Genomic DNA, 13,087 nt, shown 5'->3' with positions numbered 1-13,087 from the left:
AAAATTTTACTTCTCAATACAAAACCAAGTTTACTTTACTTACATGTTATTGCATATATTGTATCTTACCAGCCACATGAAAGCTGCTGTGATTTCACAAGGGAGAAGACAAATTGTCATCTACTATTTTATTCACGAATAATGAATTTTATCGATTATAGTGGAGAACCCTGTAAACAGGACTTTTCTGTTTTCACTGTGTACATTTGTTTACCACCAGCTCGATATGCTTACCGTCTTATTTTGTTTACCACCAGTTCGATATGCTTACCGTCTTATTTTGTGGCAACAGCTTCTATACTAACATTATAAGATCTCCAAGTACCCCAAGTGAATTTAGAATAAATTATAATCTACTTTGCATTTCTACTCATAACGTTGATTGATACATAGTCATGGAGTCATACAGCACGGAAATAAACCTTTTGGTCCAACTCACCACGCTGACCAGACATCCCGATCTGATCTAGGCCCAATTGCCAGTATTTTGCTCACATCCCTCCAAACCCTTCCTATTCACACAACCTTCGCGTGCCTTTTAAATGTTGTAATTGTACCAGCCTCAACCATTTCCTCTGGCAGGTCGTTCCATACAAGCAGCACCCTCTTTGTTTCCCACTTACTGTTGCCTCGCAGAATCACATGGATGTTACGGCGCAGAGGGAGGCTATTCAACCCATCTTGCCTGCATTAGTTCTTCACGAAGGCAGCATTACCTAATGCCAATGTCCTCATACCCTTGCAGATTAAAAGGGAGTAAAGACCACCTATCACTTTATGAGAATCGCTAGAGTGCTCACATCACCTAAAAAGGCAAATTGTTAAATATATTGCTTAAATTGTACCTCAAATGGAAATAGTTAATGAGTTACTGACATAGATAAGAGGCAGCTGAAAAATATGTTGCTGGAAAAGCGCAGCAGGTCAGGCAGCATCCAAGGAGCAGGCGAATCGACGTTTCGGGCATAAACCCTTCTTCAGGAATGTTCCTAAAGAAGGGCTTATGCCCGAAACGTCGATTCTCCTGCTCCTTGGATGCTGCCTGACCTGCTGCGCTTTTCCAGCAACATATTTTTCAGCTCTGATCGCCAACATTTGCAGTCCTCACTTTCTCCATAGATAAGAGGCATTCTATCTCGTGGCAAAAAAAAACTTGCAATGACAGATTATTAGTAAGAAAATAGCTGGACTTGTTATTCAGCACAATAACAAATAGTCTTCCAAAAGATACGGGAGTGAGCTACTGATCAAGCAATAATCTCCGCTCTACGTCTTTAATGTAATGTTGAATGATTTAACACGCAGGTGGAAATATTTTCCTCAAATGTGTTAAAATGCAAAATAGTCGAGAGTGTGGTGCTGGAAAAGCACAGCAGGTCAGGCAGCAACCGAGGAGCAGGAGCAAGGGCTTATGCCCGAAACTCTCTTGCTCCTCCGATGCTGTCTGACCTGCTGTGCTTTTCCAGCACTACACTCTCGACCCTGATCTACAGCATCTGCAGTCCTCACTTTTAACGTGTTTGATAATTACAAGAATTCCAAATTAGACGCAATGTGTTAAAACTCGTATTTGGGTTTATTATTAGCAGAACAAGGTTGAGGTTTTAAATTTTTTTGGTACAAAGTGTATTAATATCGGTTCTACAGTTAATTCTGGATTCATCATGGTTACTTCTGTAAATTCTTAATCAAATTGATAATCTACTTCTGTTTGACGCATTCCACACATTTCAAGTTGTCTTTCAGCAATTCGATTCAGGCTTGCAATGAGACATGCATTAAAGTCATTCTAAACACCAGTGATGTGGCACTTGATTTAAATTATACAGGGGCTGTACATTTTGCAATCTTTCCTAAGAAGTATACGCAGACTGCTGTGTGGAAATCACTGTTTGAAGTTTAATTTTTTGCTTTGCAGTTGCGGACTTCATTTTGCTAAGCTTGGCACTTTTACTGGATGGGATTTAAGAAACTCCTTTAATTAGTTTATGAATAACTCAAAGTCCTATTCTTTCTCTTTTGTTTTACTCTTCTTCCTGAATTTAAATAAAGATAGCTGTTTAGTATTAAAAGTGGAAGAAAATTACATGTAATTACCTTTGACTGTAAAAACGCTGTAATCAGCGGGCTACAATAAAAATTACCCTAATTATAGTCGCTTTTATGATGGTCTAAGCCTTTTTCGTGAATAATACCGTAAATTGTACCAAATATCAGCTTTAAATTGGAAGGGACTGCAGCTGGAGGGTTTTGTTTAGTATTGATCGTGTTGGATTTTACATTAGATTTTCACAGCTCGAGAAAAGCAGTCAATATTGCCAGTGGAGTGGTGAGTCTATTAAATGAGATCAGAACTATGGCTGATAATAGAGCTCTGTAATTTACTTCCTTGGTTGTTCACTAGAACCAAAGAATGTTGGTAAGTAATGATGGTTTTTGTACGTACTGTTATTTATTGTGATTTTGAAATGGTGTGCATAACCTTTTTTTGTGATCAGTGGATTAATGTTAGTAGCTCTCAATTAGATGTGTACTGATTCATAGTAATAACTTTGCATTACATGTCGCAATTTTTAATGTTAACTTGTTCCTAGCTTATTCGATATAATCAATTTGCGTTTTATGTTTTGAGAACAAAGAAAATCTGCAGATTTGATTGCGTGAATTCATAACGTTATCTCGAGGCTTGTATTTACTCATTGCTGCCTCTGTTGTATAAGATTTTACGATTGTTCCAGTGGTCTTATTTTATACTAGATTATTTGCATATAAAACCATGGCAAGAAAATGCCAAACATACCTTTGAAATCATTTCTTTGGATTTTGGAAAAATTGGCATAGGAACACTTTCGATATTAACTTAGTACATGAGAGACGGAATCTGACATTCCCACCACTCTCACACACACCCATTCGAAAGAAAAATGCTAGCTTTACGGAGCGAGACCGATAGTTAGCAACTATTGTATCACTGAAGCGAAATTCTTTGAAGTAAGTGTAACTACAAGACACGTACGTTTGTGATTTTATGATTTATTACTCAGTATGAAAGAGACTTAAAACATATAAACTATGTACAACTGAAAATTAAACAATATATACATACAAGTTGTAATTTTATAAGCTTCCAGTGCGTCTCAGCATCACGAAACCATGCTGCTTTAAAATCAGCATCAAATCTCCCATTTTGCATTCGTATTTGTGGTCATTGGATATGCAGTGGCGACTCTTGTAATGTCTACAGTCACTGACCAGTTCTCCTTTTCCGCCTACTACCAGTTTGTTTTAACATAGCACTTAGCAACTGAAAATCGTTGCTAGATCTCCCATCCGAAATGGTCGCGGGGCACCTGGGCATTGCCAAACAACGGGCTCCCTCTTACCCCATTGTGTTCTGTCCAAAGTGAGTTACTGGCCTTGGACTGTCACATCATTTGCCTTTGCACTGTCTCCTGGTGGGTCGTGGAGTACCAGGGGGAATAACCAGCCATATAATTGTTCGGAGCCATGTTAACACCTTTGGCCGAAGCTGAGATGTCCCACACTGGTGGCATAGCCGGAGAACGAGGGGAGAGAGCAGCCGATCCTGGCACAGAATCATTCTCAAGTGGATTCCCGCCCTGCTTCATCAATTTCTTGAACTTTGAGCGTTTGTTCTGGAACCAGATCTTCACCTACAATAACAATAAAAAAACAGAAATTTATGGACTTTAAACGATGGTCAATTTCTTTGACTTGAGGTCACTAACATAGTCGGCATAGCTGACATTGAAAATATTGCAATGTGGTGGTGGATGGTAATCAGAAACGGAATTTTTAGGAAGTCTGTAAAAGCGTGGAAGTAGTATTCTAGAAAAGAAATTTGCATGCACTCTTTAGTTGTTTTCATTTCAATGTGGCCGAGGCATATTAAAAAACACTTCCATGGGCTAAAATGTCTTTACTACTTCTCACTGATGAGGAAATTCTATCCTGATCTGCCAAGTCATGATGTAGCAATAAAGATTTTAAACCTTGCGCTTGTTTTCCCCACAGACTGGTAAGTGCATAAAAATACACGAAAATAATCCAATCATTGGCATTTGAAGTTTCCACAATGCGTGGAGACATACTTTCCCCCTAGTTTCCGTTATAATTAGGAAGAGAATATTCTGATACTCAGATATTACATGTCATACAAGTTTCAAAATATTCACTTGCTTGAATATGTTAGAGTAAGTAAACTGAGTTTTTTGGTGTCTGCGCTTTCGGACTGATCAGGAAAACGAGAATATTCAAACCCCCTGAAATTTAATTAACGTTCAGACTAAAGGAATGGAAAAGCTCAGTTTCTGAATTTCAAAATTGAAAATCTCCTGAATTGGATATGAAAAAATCAGCAAAACAATAATGAACGCATATAATATGTGATATAGTATCGTAGAATTTTACTGTAGACTTAACTTCCAAACGTGTTAATTATCCTGATAATTCGAGACAACAGTCAACAATAGTATACTTAAATAATATTTTCAGCATTGCGATGGTTTTTAAAATGATTATATAGATACTGCTTCTCAATCGTGTTTATACGTTTCCTATTTTATAAATATGATCGCTTTATAGAAATATGCCTTGATCATTTTATTGATCGCATGGAGTTCTTCATTTCCCTCATTTACAAACCAAAGTTAAGCAACACATCATAAATTATTTTCTTGTCTCATCTCTTCCCACGCCATTCCAACCCCCACACTGCCACCCACGCCCAAAAAAAGGCGAAGATTGCTGGTGGTGAGGTAAAACAGGGTTTGACAAGTCGTTCAAAACAGACACCGGTAATCAAAGGTGTTGCATGAATTTGGATTATAAACTCTATGCGCAAATATAGAATGCCTCTAATCATTTATTAAATCAAACCGATATAACGACATTGTTTTCATATGTGCTCTTCCTTGGCAAGGTAAAAGAAAACCAAGGTAAAAATATTGAAAGAAAGGACAGTCACAATAAATCAGACGCGGGGTAGAATAACTATTGTTGAATTTTCATACCGTTTTGTACAATAATACCTGAAAATATCTCAGAAAGACCGACATCCTTAAACAAAAATCATAGACCTTGTTTTGCAATTTTGAAATTAAATTGGTCAACTCGTTTTATGACAATATGTCTATGTTCTTGGCTCTCAATAGATAATCCTTATGTGTTACTTTGTCTTGATTTTGAAAGCATTCGTCGATCCATCGTCACAGACACTTTTAGGTGAGGACTGCTTTTGAAGCGAACATGAATTATGTGGAACAAGAATATTTTAATTGGCTCCCATCGAAAAGTAATCTTGTAACTGATATGGGTGAAGCATTGCTTAAAGCTGTTATAGAGAGGGCGAAAGACTGGCCCAGAGTCAGTTAAGTCCTTAACAAACGGACAGCTCTATTCAGTTTCAGACCTCCCATTGTTCTGTATCACATCAGTGATGGGATTTGGGCCGAAAATGAATCAAGCCAGCAAATATTGACGTAATTATTTATTTGCAGCAGGTTTATCCAAAGCTGTTTATCCAAATTTTAAACACATTTTACATATTTGACCGCCAAGCCTTGCTAAGTTCATGTCTTCCGACCACTACCAGGCAAATTAAAAATTGCGCATCAAACCTAATGATCCCAAAGTGTTCAATGAGTGTGCTTGAAGCTTTTACATATGTGGGACCTTTCTTTTACTACACTCGTATTTCAAAGTGAATAGCTCTGAACTAAGTTCCGGAGAGGGATACAATAGATCTGGACCAAAACGTATGGTGCTTTTGTTAAAAAGAAGCATGTGTCTATTGTTAATAGCCCAAATTAGGAGAATCATCGAACTTCATAACAAGATTATCGTTAGCATGCCCAAACAGATTCTGAATAACTTGAGATTTATAACCTTAAGAAAATAAATACTTTAACGTGCTGTAAGCTGCTACTCAATTGCAAACAGATTGTACATGTGGCCAACTTCTGCTGAACAGATTTATTTTATTGTGGTTTCGCTGAGGTTACCCCCAAAAGATCCAATTTTCTTGCAGTTCTCCGTTTTAAATATAGGGTTAAAATTGTCCTGAAACAAACATCTATTAGTCCGATAATTGTACTCCAAATGTCAGTCATCCACAAGGATTAGGGTTGAAACTGTGTTATGTCTAATTATTCTCTCACAAAAAGTACCATGCTAAAGAAAAACAAAATAAAATGGTCATATTCATCACAGAATTAAGGCCACGCGGGACTCAGTTGCATTCTTGAGCGCCTCGGTTTTGATATAAACTGCAGCGCCAAATGAAAAAGAAGTCTCAAATTGAAAGGAAAAAATTGATTGCAACTTGAAGAATGAGATCAGACTGAGCATTTTATATTTCTGCACCATGTTTACCCAGCCTTTACAAACCACGTAACGTAATATATAGACCCTCGAGAATTTCAAAGTCGTCGTTACGCGCAATTTGACTTAAACAGTCACTAAATATAACTTGAAAAGCGAGCAGGTCACAAGAAGAGCGAACGCCAAAAGCTGATGTTCTTCCAGCTACCTGGTAAATCACTCTTTCCTGGGCACAGTACCTGTGTCTGTGTGAGCCCCAGCGACGCGGCCAGCTCAGCTCTCTCTGGTAAAGCCAGGTATTGAGTCTGCTGGAAACGATGATTTAACGCTTGCAGCTGCAGACTGGAATAAATAGTGCGAGGCTTGCGGATCTTTTTCCCTTTCCCATTAAAGCGGATCTCCCCATTTTCAATCACTGTTGTCTTTTGTTGTTCTGGAAAACAAACATATGGTAAACCATGTCGACATTTACTACGGCCCACTTCACAGCACTGTTCTAAACCAATTCAAATACTCATTCCCCTGGAAGTTTTTTTCCCCTCTGTCTCGGAGATATTAAAGAGATATGTTTCTTAGTATTACAAACTCCTAAATAATCTGACCTGGTGAAAATAATCAACAACGTTCTATTATCTCTCGCCCTTGGCAAGTTACAATGAGAAACATGCTGAGCACAACTGGCGACTTTGAAATAAGCATTTTAATAGTAAGATGTATTAGTTAATGAAACGTCAGTTGCTTGCAAATGTCTGTACATGGCACCACGTAATTGCCAGAGTCAACAGGGGTACACTGTTGTGGGGACAAGAAGTTATGTTGCATCAAATGAACAGTCAGGAATCGAAGTTCCGATTACTTATTGACCTAATGCTTGCCTCATTATCTCGCTGGTCACTTCTATTTCTTTGTCAAAAAAGTTACCAAATATATTCTCTTCAGATATCTGTGCTGACAGATATCCTTACTGATATATCCCAGACAAAAGGATCAAAGAGACAGCAGACTCGGCGAGTTTACATTATTAATAAGCACTTTCCATAGAGTTAAATTCAGAAGCAAAACAGAAATCGGTTACCGAACATAAAGAACAGGGGAAAGAAAGAGAAAATATGACATAAAACATTTGAAGTATATTTCTTACACGGCTTAAGTAATCTGCCGTGTGAACTGTTCAGAATATCGCTGTTGATTGCATCAGGAAGGCAAATGGAAAGGCCGATTGTGAATTACTCTGGGTCGGACCGAAGGAAGACTCACCTGTCTCGTCTAAACGTGTCTGGCTGCCAGTGGTGTTGCTGTGGTAGGACGGCAGGTAGGGACTATGATGAGAGTGACTCATGTAGGGATAAGGTAAAGATCTGTTGTAAGTGTTGGCGGCCGGATACGAGCTGTCGTGCTGGTGTGAGTGTCCTCCTGAGTGCAGGCAATGCACCGGGTAGTGACCGTGAGACATGACCGGAGAGCTCTGCTGGGATTGCTGGCCAAACTCCATGAAAGCAGATTTAGAGTCCGGGGCTTCCAAACCGTCAGCTATCGTAGTCATGGTCATTATAAAACTTCAACTGGGGGGAGCAAAACTCTTAAAGGCGAAATACTTGTCTTTTTCATGAAGAGGGTAAATCTTCCGAGCAGAAAGCGCGGGCGTGTTAACTCCTTTTTGTCAGTAAAAGGTTATTTTGTGCGTCCAAGTTGAATGGAGCAAGGATGGAGTTGAAGCAGTCTTTTAGTGGATTCTGCTAAAGTTAAGGCTCTGCTTTCAGACTTGATGCAGATGCTGGAGTGTGCTACAAGTCGAATGGTTTGTCTCCAAAGGGCAGCAGCTCCTGATTGGTCATCTCTTTGCTTCGTCATCCTTCTGCTACTTGGACTGGATTGAGTGGATCCAGTGAGCAGTGGGTTAACCCGGCTCACTTCAAACCAGGCCAAGCAGCCCTTTGCAACAACGCTCATAATTGCTCTCCTTTCTCTTCACAAAGATGCAAAGGAATGATAATCCTCAAAAGGCACTCTTATTTCGATAGTACAGGGCTGTAGAGTAGGTTGAAAACCTGGTGCCATAAGACTGATGTTTTAAACAGTTTAATTCTTAATAAAACCAAACGGCAAAAAGGAACTTACAAATAACAATATAACTAGTCAGATGCATACATTTAGCTTGCGCATGCGGAATATCACAAGGACCTGATCGATGAAAATGTTAATTTCATCCGCGGGAAAATGAAGACGGTTAACTCGTCATAAAAGCGAATAAAGAGACGAAGAAATCAGTTCCAGGTCTTCCTTCCAATAAGGAGTCCCCCAGAGCTGTCAGTTAACTCATCCTGTTTGATTGAAATCACAAAGCGTTCTACTGCTTGAAAGATATACACATTATGAATGTGGTTGGCGATTTGGCAAATTTGAGTTAATGCACAAAGTGCTGATTTAAAGTATATGCATGCGCCTTACTAAGAGGGTTAGATTTAAATTATGAATGACTTCATTGTGTTATCAATATAATTAAATAGGCAACCATGTGTTATATTTATTTTTGGATGATGTATGTAGAGATAATTATGGTCCTACTTAGAAATACATAAAACTTATCGTGATTATTTTCAAATTGCTGCAATGAATTTCCCCACAATTGTCTTGTAATGATTATGACCGCATTTGGAATAAAATAGTGGATATAGCATAAATTATCCTCTAATTATACGCTACTGTCGCATCAATTATCCTCTTATCAAAGTGGTTGTCTAACTGCAGCGTTTAGTTTCAATGCTTATCTCACTATAAAAAGAACTTTATAACTATTATTTACACGGCCCTTTAAATCTCAACTCACGGACGGTACTATTCTTTGCGTCCCACCATCAGCCGAGAGCGGAGATTCTGGGAAGATGTCCTTATGGATGAAATAAGTGAAGTCTGTATTGCAACAGTAAATGTTTTATATTACTACATTCAGGTGACACAAAAATCAGATGGATTCTGAAGCAGTATATGCATCCACCTGACAGAAAAGGTAAGGCCGATTTATATATTACTGGGGAGGAAAAATTAAACCTATCAAAGCAATATTGATTTTAGAGTGTCTCCCCTAACTGGAAGGACAAATTAATCAAACAATAGTCCACTGGTAAATGCAAGTGACCACAATCTGTTCAAACAATGCCTTAATAGTGTGAAAGGTCTGGCCGTGATATTTTGTTGCATGTATTCAGCTTGTCGATTGATCAGAATACAGTTTAGGGTTATTTTTTGGAACAATTTTAATGAGCGAGTGATTTTAACACATTTTGTCTATCTGGGATCCTTTAAGGTTTCTATTATGCGCTTTGGGTTTTTTTTTTGCATTTTCGGAAAAGCACCATTGTCTTTGAATAGATTTGCTGCCTTCTGCTTCTTTTTATTTCTGCTTTTCCAATAGCACCCGATAAGGAAATCTGACCACACAGACAACTCGAATTCGACTTCTAGACTGCTTGTATTTTTCAGTCAGTTGAGGGGATCCTTTTCAATTCTGTAGGTTACTTATCAGTTTCAGATCAGTTTCGCAAAGAGAAGGAAACGTTGATATGTGCCCAGACTTTCAGCGAGCCTGTGTTAATGCGATAGCGACTGAAATAGTCCAGAAAAAGCGTGGTCGGGGAGGAACAAAGCAAAGCTGCAAATCAAAATAATGTAATGTTTTTCTATTATATTCCCGCATACCTCAGGAAGGTAAAAAAAAACCTGTTAAAACATGTTGTAAGGTGGAGAGCAGCAGACGTCCAGATAAACCTAGCAATGATATGCGTTCCGTTATTCTGCTCAGCAAAACCTAGCAAAACAGGTCATTTGATAAATTGAGTAAAATCTGACCAAACTACAGACACAACATTTAAACGAAACAATATCCTGAACATTCTTAACTGGACAGCGTTATATTATCATATTATTATGAATAATATTTTAAAAGGTTTATTTAAAAATAAAATGGTACATTTTTGCATTCAGTCATTAAATACCGTTGCATTGAAGGAGTAAGTGATTGTTCAGATTGATTTCAATCATGGGACCACACCTTGGATTGTAAGACAGAGCCTTACAATAATGTGACCATTATTCCTGCACTCCATTATCGACAGCGATTTGTTCTTTCTGGTTTTTATTAAAGCTAGATATTGTTCGAAGGAGAATTTGTTGTATGGTGCTACTTATATTATATTTGTGACGATGGATGGGATTGGAGTAGCTCAGCACAGAGCGCGGCTGCATTTTGAAATCTGTCTGTTTGTTTCTCTGGCAGGTGTATTGACTAACCGCATCCCAACTAAACTGACTATTTAAAAAAAACCTACACACGGTTCAATCTGACGATGGATAAGACATGAAATGTTACCCTTAATGAATGTTACAATGAAGAGTTGCAATTTACTTACCCATATTCCTTCATAATTCTATGAGTATGAATATGTACCCAAGCAACATGTGCCGCTTTCACAGGTATTCAGCCATGTGTGTCTGTGGATAGGTGCGTGGCACATTTGTGCTTGGAAAGCTGCATGTAAACATTAGATACAGCACATCAGCGAATCTTTAATCTGTTTGTTAGGGCTGTTATAGCTAAACGACCATTCGTAAATCCCAAATTAAACCGCGTTATCCCTCTGGACCTTAATTGATCTGGCAGGATTTAATTTCGCGTAAGCGCACCTCTAAAAAAACAAATAGGCATCACGGGCAGCATCGTAATATGTGCGGCCTTTTATACCTGGGAACCTAGGAAAAAGTGAGGACTGCAGATGCTGGAGATCAGAGCTTAAAAATGGTGTTGCTGGAAAAGCGCAGCAGGTCAGGCAGCATCAAAGGAGCAGGAGACTCGACGTTCCTGAAGAAGGGCTTATGCCCGAAACGTCGATCCTCTACCTGGGGACCTACTCGATTTGATTGGAACTGGGTTGTGTTGGTGCTGGTAGACATTGTGAAGTATTATTATTGCCCCACTGCCACCATATTCCCTTTAACTCAGTTTGAAAGCAAAACAAGCAAATTGAAATGAAAATGAGATTAATGATCTCTCGACACTATACAAACCATTATATTCTTTATCGAAATGAAGGAAACGTATTCTTTTTAACGCACGCGCCTCAAAGAAGAATGTGGTTTGAACTCTTTAGCCTCTGGATCTAAATTAAATAGATGCAAATTTCATTTTTCAGAGGGAACATCTTCCAAACTGCACTGGATTGGTTTAAACCGTGCAGAATAGGGTTGTCCACAAACCCCAGAAGTAAAAGAAAATGGTTGCAACTGGCGGAGTGAGTAGATTGCTTTAAAACTGCACTGGGGATTTGTTTTTTTGGAAAGAAAACAAATCCGCAGATAAGCTGACTAGGAACCTGAAGGGAATCTTTCATCACTTCATTGATACAATATCGAGACAACAAACTGGACAACGGGCCTGAACACGAACCACTTGAGTATAATCTGTTTATGGACAGATGGTTAATCTGTGGAGAGAGAAATATATACCAATTGCTTACCAACACTACCAAATAAATGTTTCAGGCGGTTTTGTGGGCGAACTACTACGTTTAACTGAAATAGTTATACAATATAAGCATTTTTAGAAGACAGTTCATTAACGCAGTTAGGACTGCACTTAGCCATCTCAAAATTATTTACATTTTGTCGTGACTAGTTAACTGACAGCACCAGCAATCATACTACTTTGGTTGATGCTTAAGGCATTGCGGAGAGAGCGCAGGATTTTCTATTTTGCTAATTACACTTGGATCGCTTCCTGGGTGTTGCAGACATGTAGGAGTCAATGGTTTCCGTACCGATAGTGTCGGAGAAATTGCAACTAAAATGTTACATGAGGATTCTGAAACAGCACCAAGATCAATTCGATTTGACATCAGGAGATTCAACATACGCTCTGCCGTCTGCTGTACCATATTCATAAATAAACTACCCACACCTCTATACAATTTAATCCATAATGTAAACACATTGTAGTCATCATCAGAAGGGTATATTAGCACCTTTGTTAGCATTGTCTTTATTCCTGCTACAATGTGTCAAAACACCATTCTCTAAGTGCAATTCTTGCTTTTCTTAATCGAATAATTCTAAATGTACAAAAATAGGTCTTGTTTATGGTTTAACACAAATAAGATGGAAATTAAAACGGTCGTTTTCTTTTAATATAAAGCAAGGCTAACATATTTAAAAGCATGGCCATCGAATATAAACGGGCGATTTGCAAATACCATCCTTTCCAGTGAACTTGCTTCAGAATTTATTCATTGGGGAGAATTACATTTGGCAGCACAATAACAATTGCAGGATTACGAATTGCGGATGCTAAGCTATTCAGACAAAACAAACAAATAACAAAAATTGAACTTTTCCGCACATAGACGAAGATCCACCGGCCAAATTAAGTAACGCTTCTGTATACCAATAATTAAAGCGCAATTGTAAAACAATCATTTACAGGAAGCACGTTGCCACATCAAAATAGGTTAGTTATTTGAAACAATAATTTTCATAGTTTTGGGCTGTTCAATATTTCACATGGAACGCGGGAGTCGCACGATTCGGTTATTATTTGAACCATTTTGAATACTGTAAAAGATTACAACTCTCGGGTTTCAGTGGATGATTTATTTGGGCTATTTGCTACATTTTTGAGGTTTGGAGCGAAGTTTAGCGGTCACAAACTTCAAATGATCTCTTTCAGTGTCAGCGGATAACGATTTTGACTATTTGC

General features: G+C 38.4%; 1 protein-coding gene across 1 annotated transcript; it reads right to left on the bottom strand.

The window, feature by feature from the left end:
* Window positions 1-3,017: 3,017 nt before the first annotated feature.
* On the bottom strand, window positions 3,018-8,092 carry dlx6a (distal-less homeobox 6a). Its single transcript, XM_043689907.2, has 3 exons — window positions 7,600-8,092; window positions 6,582-6,775; window positions 3,018-3,674 (listed from the first exon to the last, which is right to left on the bottom strand). The coding sequence occupies exons 1-3, from the start codon at window positions 7,889-7,891 to the stop codon at window positions 3,426-3,428; spliced, it is 735 nt and encodes a 244-aa protein (XP_043545842.1). The 5' UTR covers window positions 7,892-8,092; the 3' UTR covers window positions 3,018-3,425.
* Between the last annotated feature and the right edge of the window lie 4,995 nt (window positions 8,093-13,087).

The sequence above is a fragment of the Chiloscyllium plagiosum genome, unplaced genomic scaffold, assembly GCF_037043375.1.
Source record: "Chiloscyllium plagiosum isolate Xiang-an unplaced genomic scaffold, Cpla_swu_hap1 HiC_scaffold_5, whole genome shotgun sequence".
Taxonomy (NCBI): Eukaryota; Metazoa; Chordata; class Chondrichthyes; order Orectolobiformes; family Hemiscylliidae; genus Chiloscyllium; species Chiloscyllium plagiosum.
This window is presented reverse-complemented; position numbering and strand designations above follow the sequence as displayed.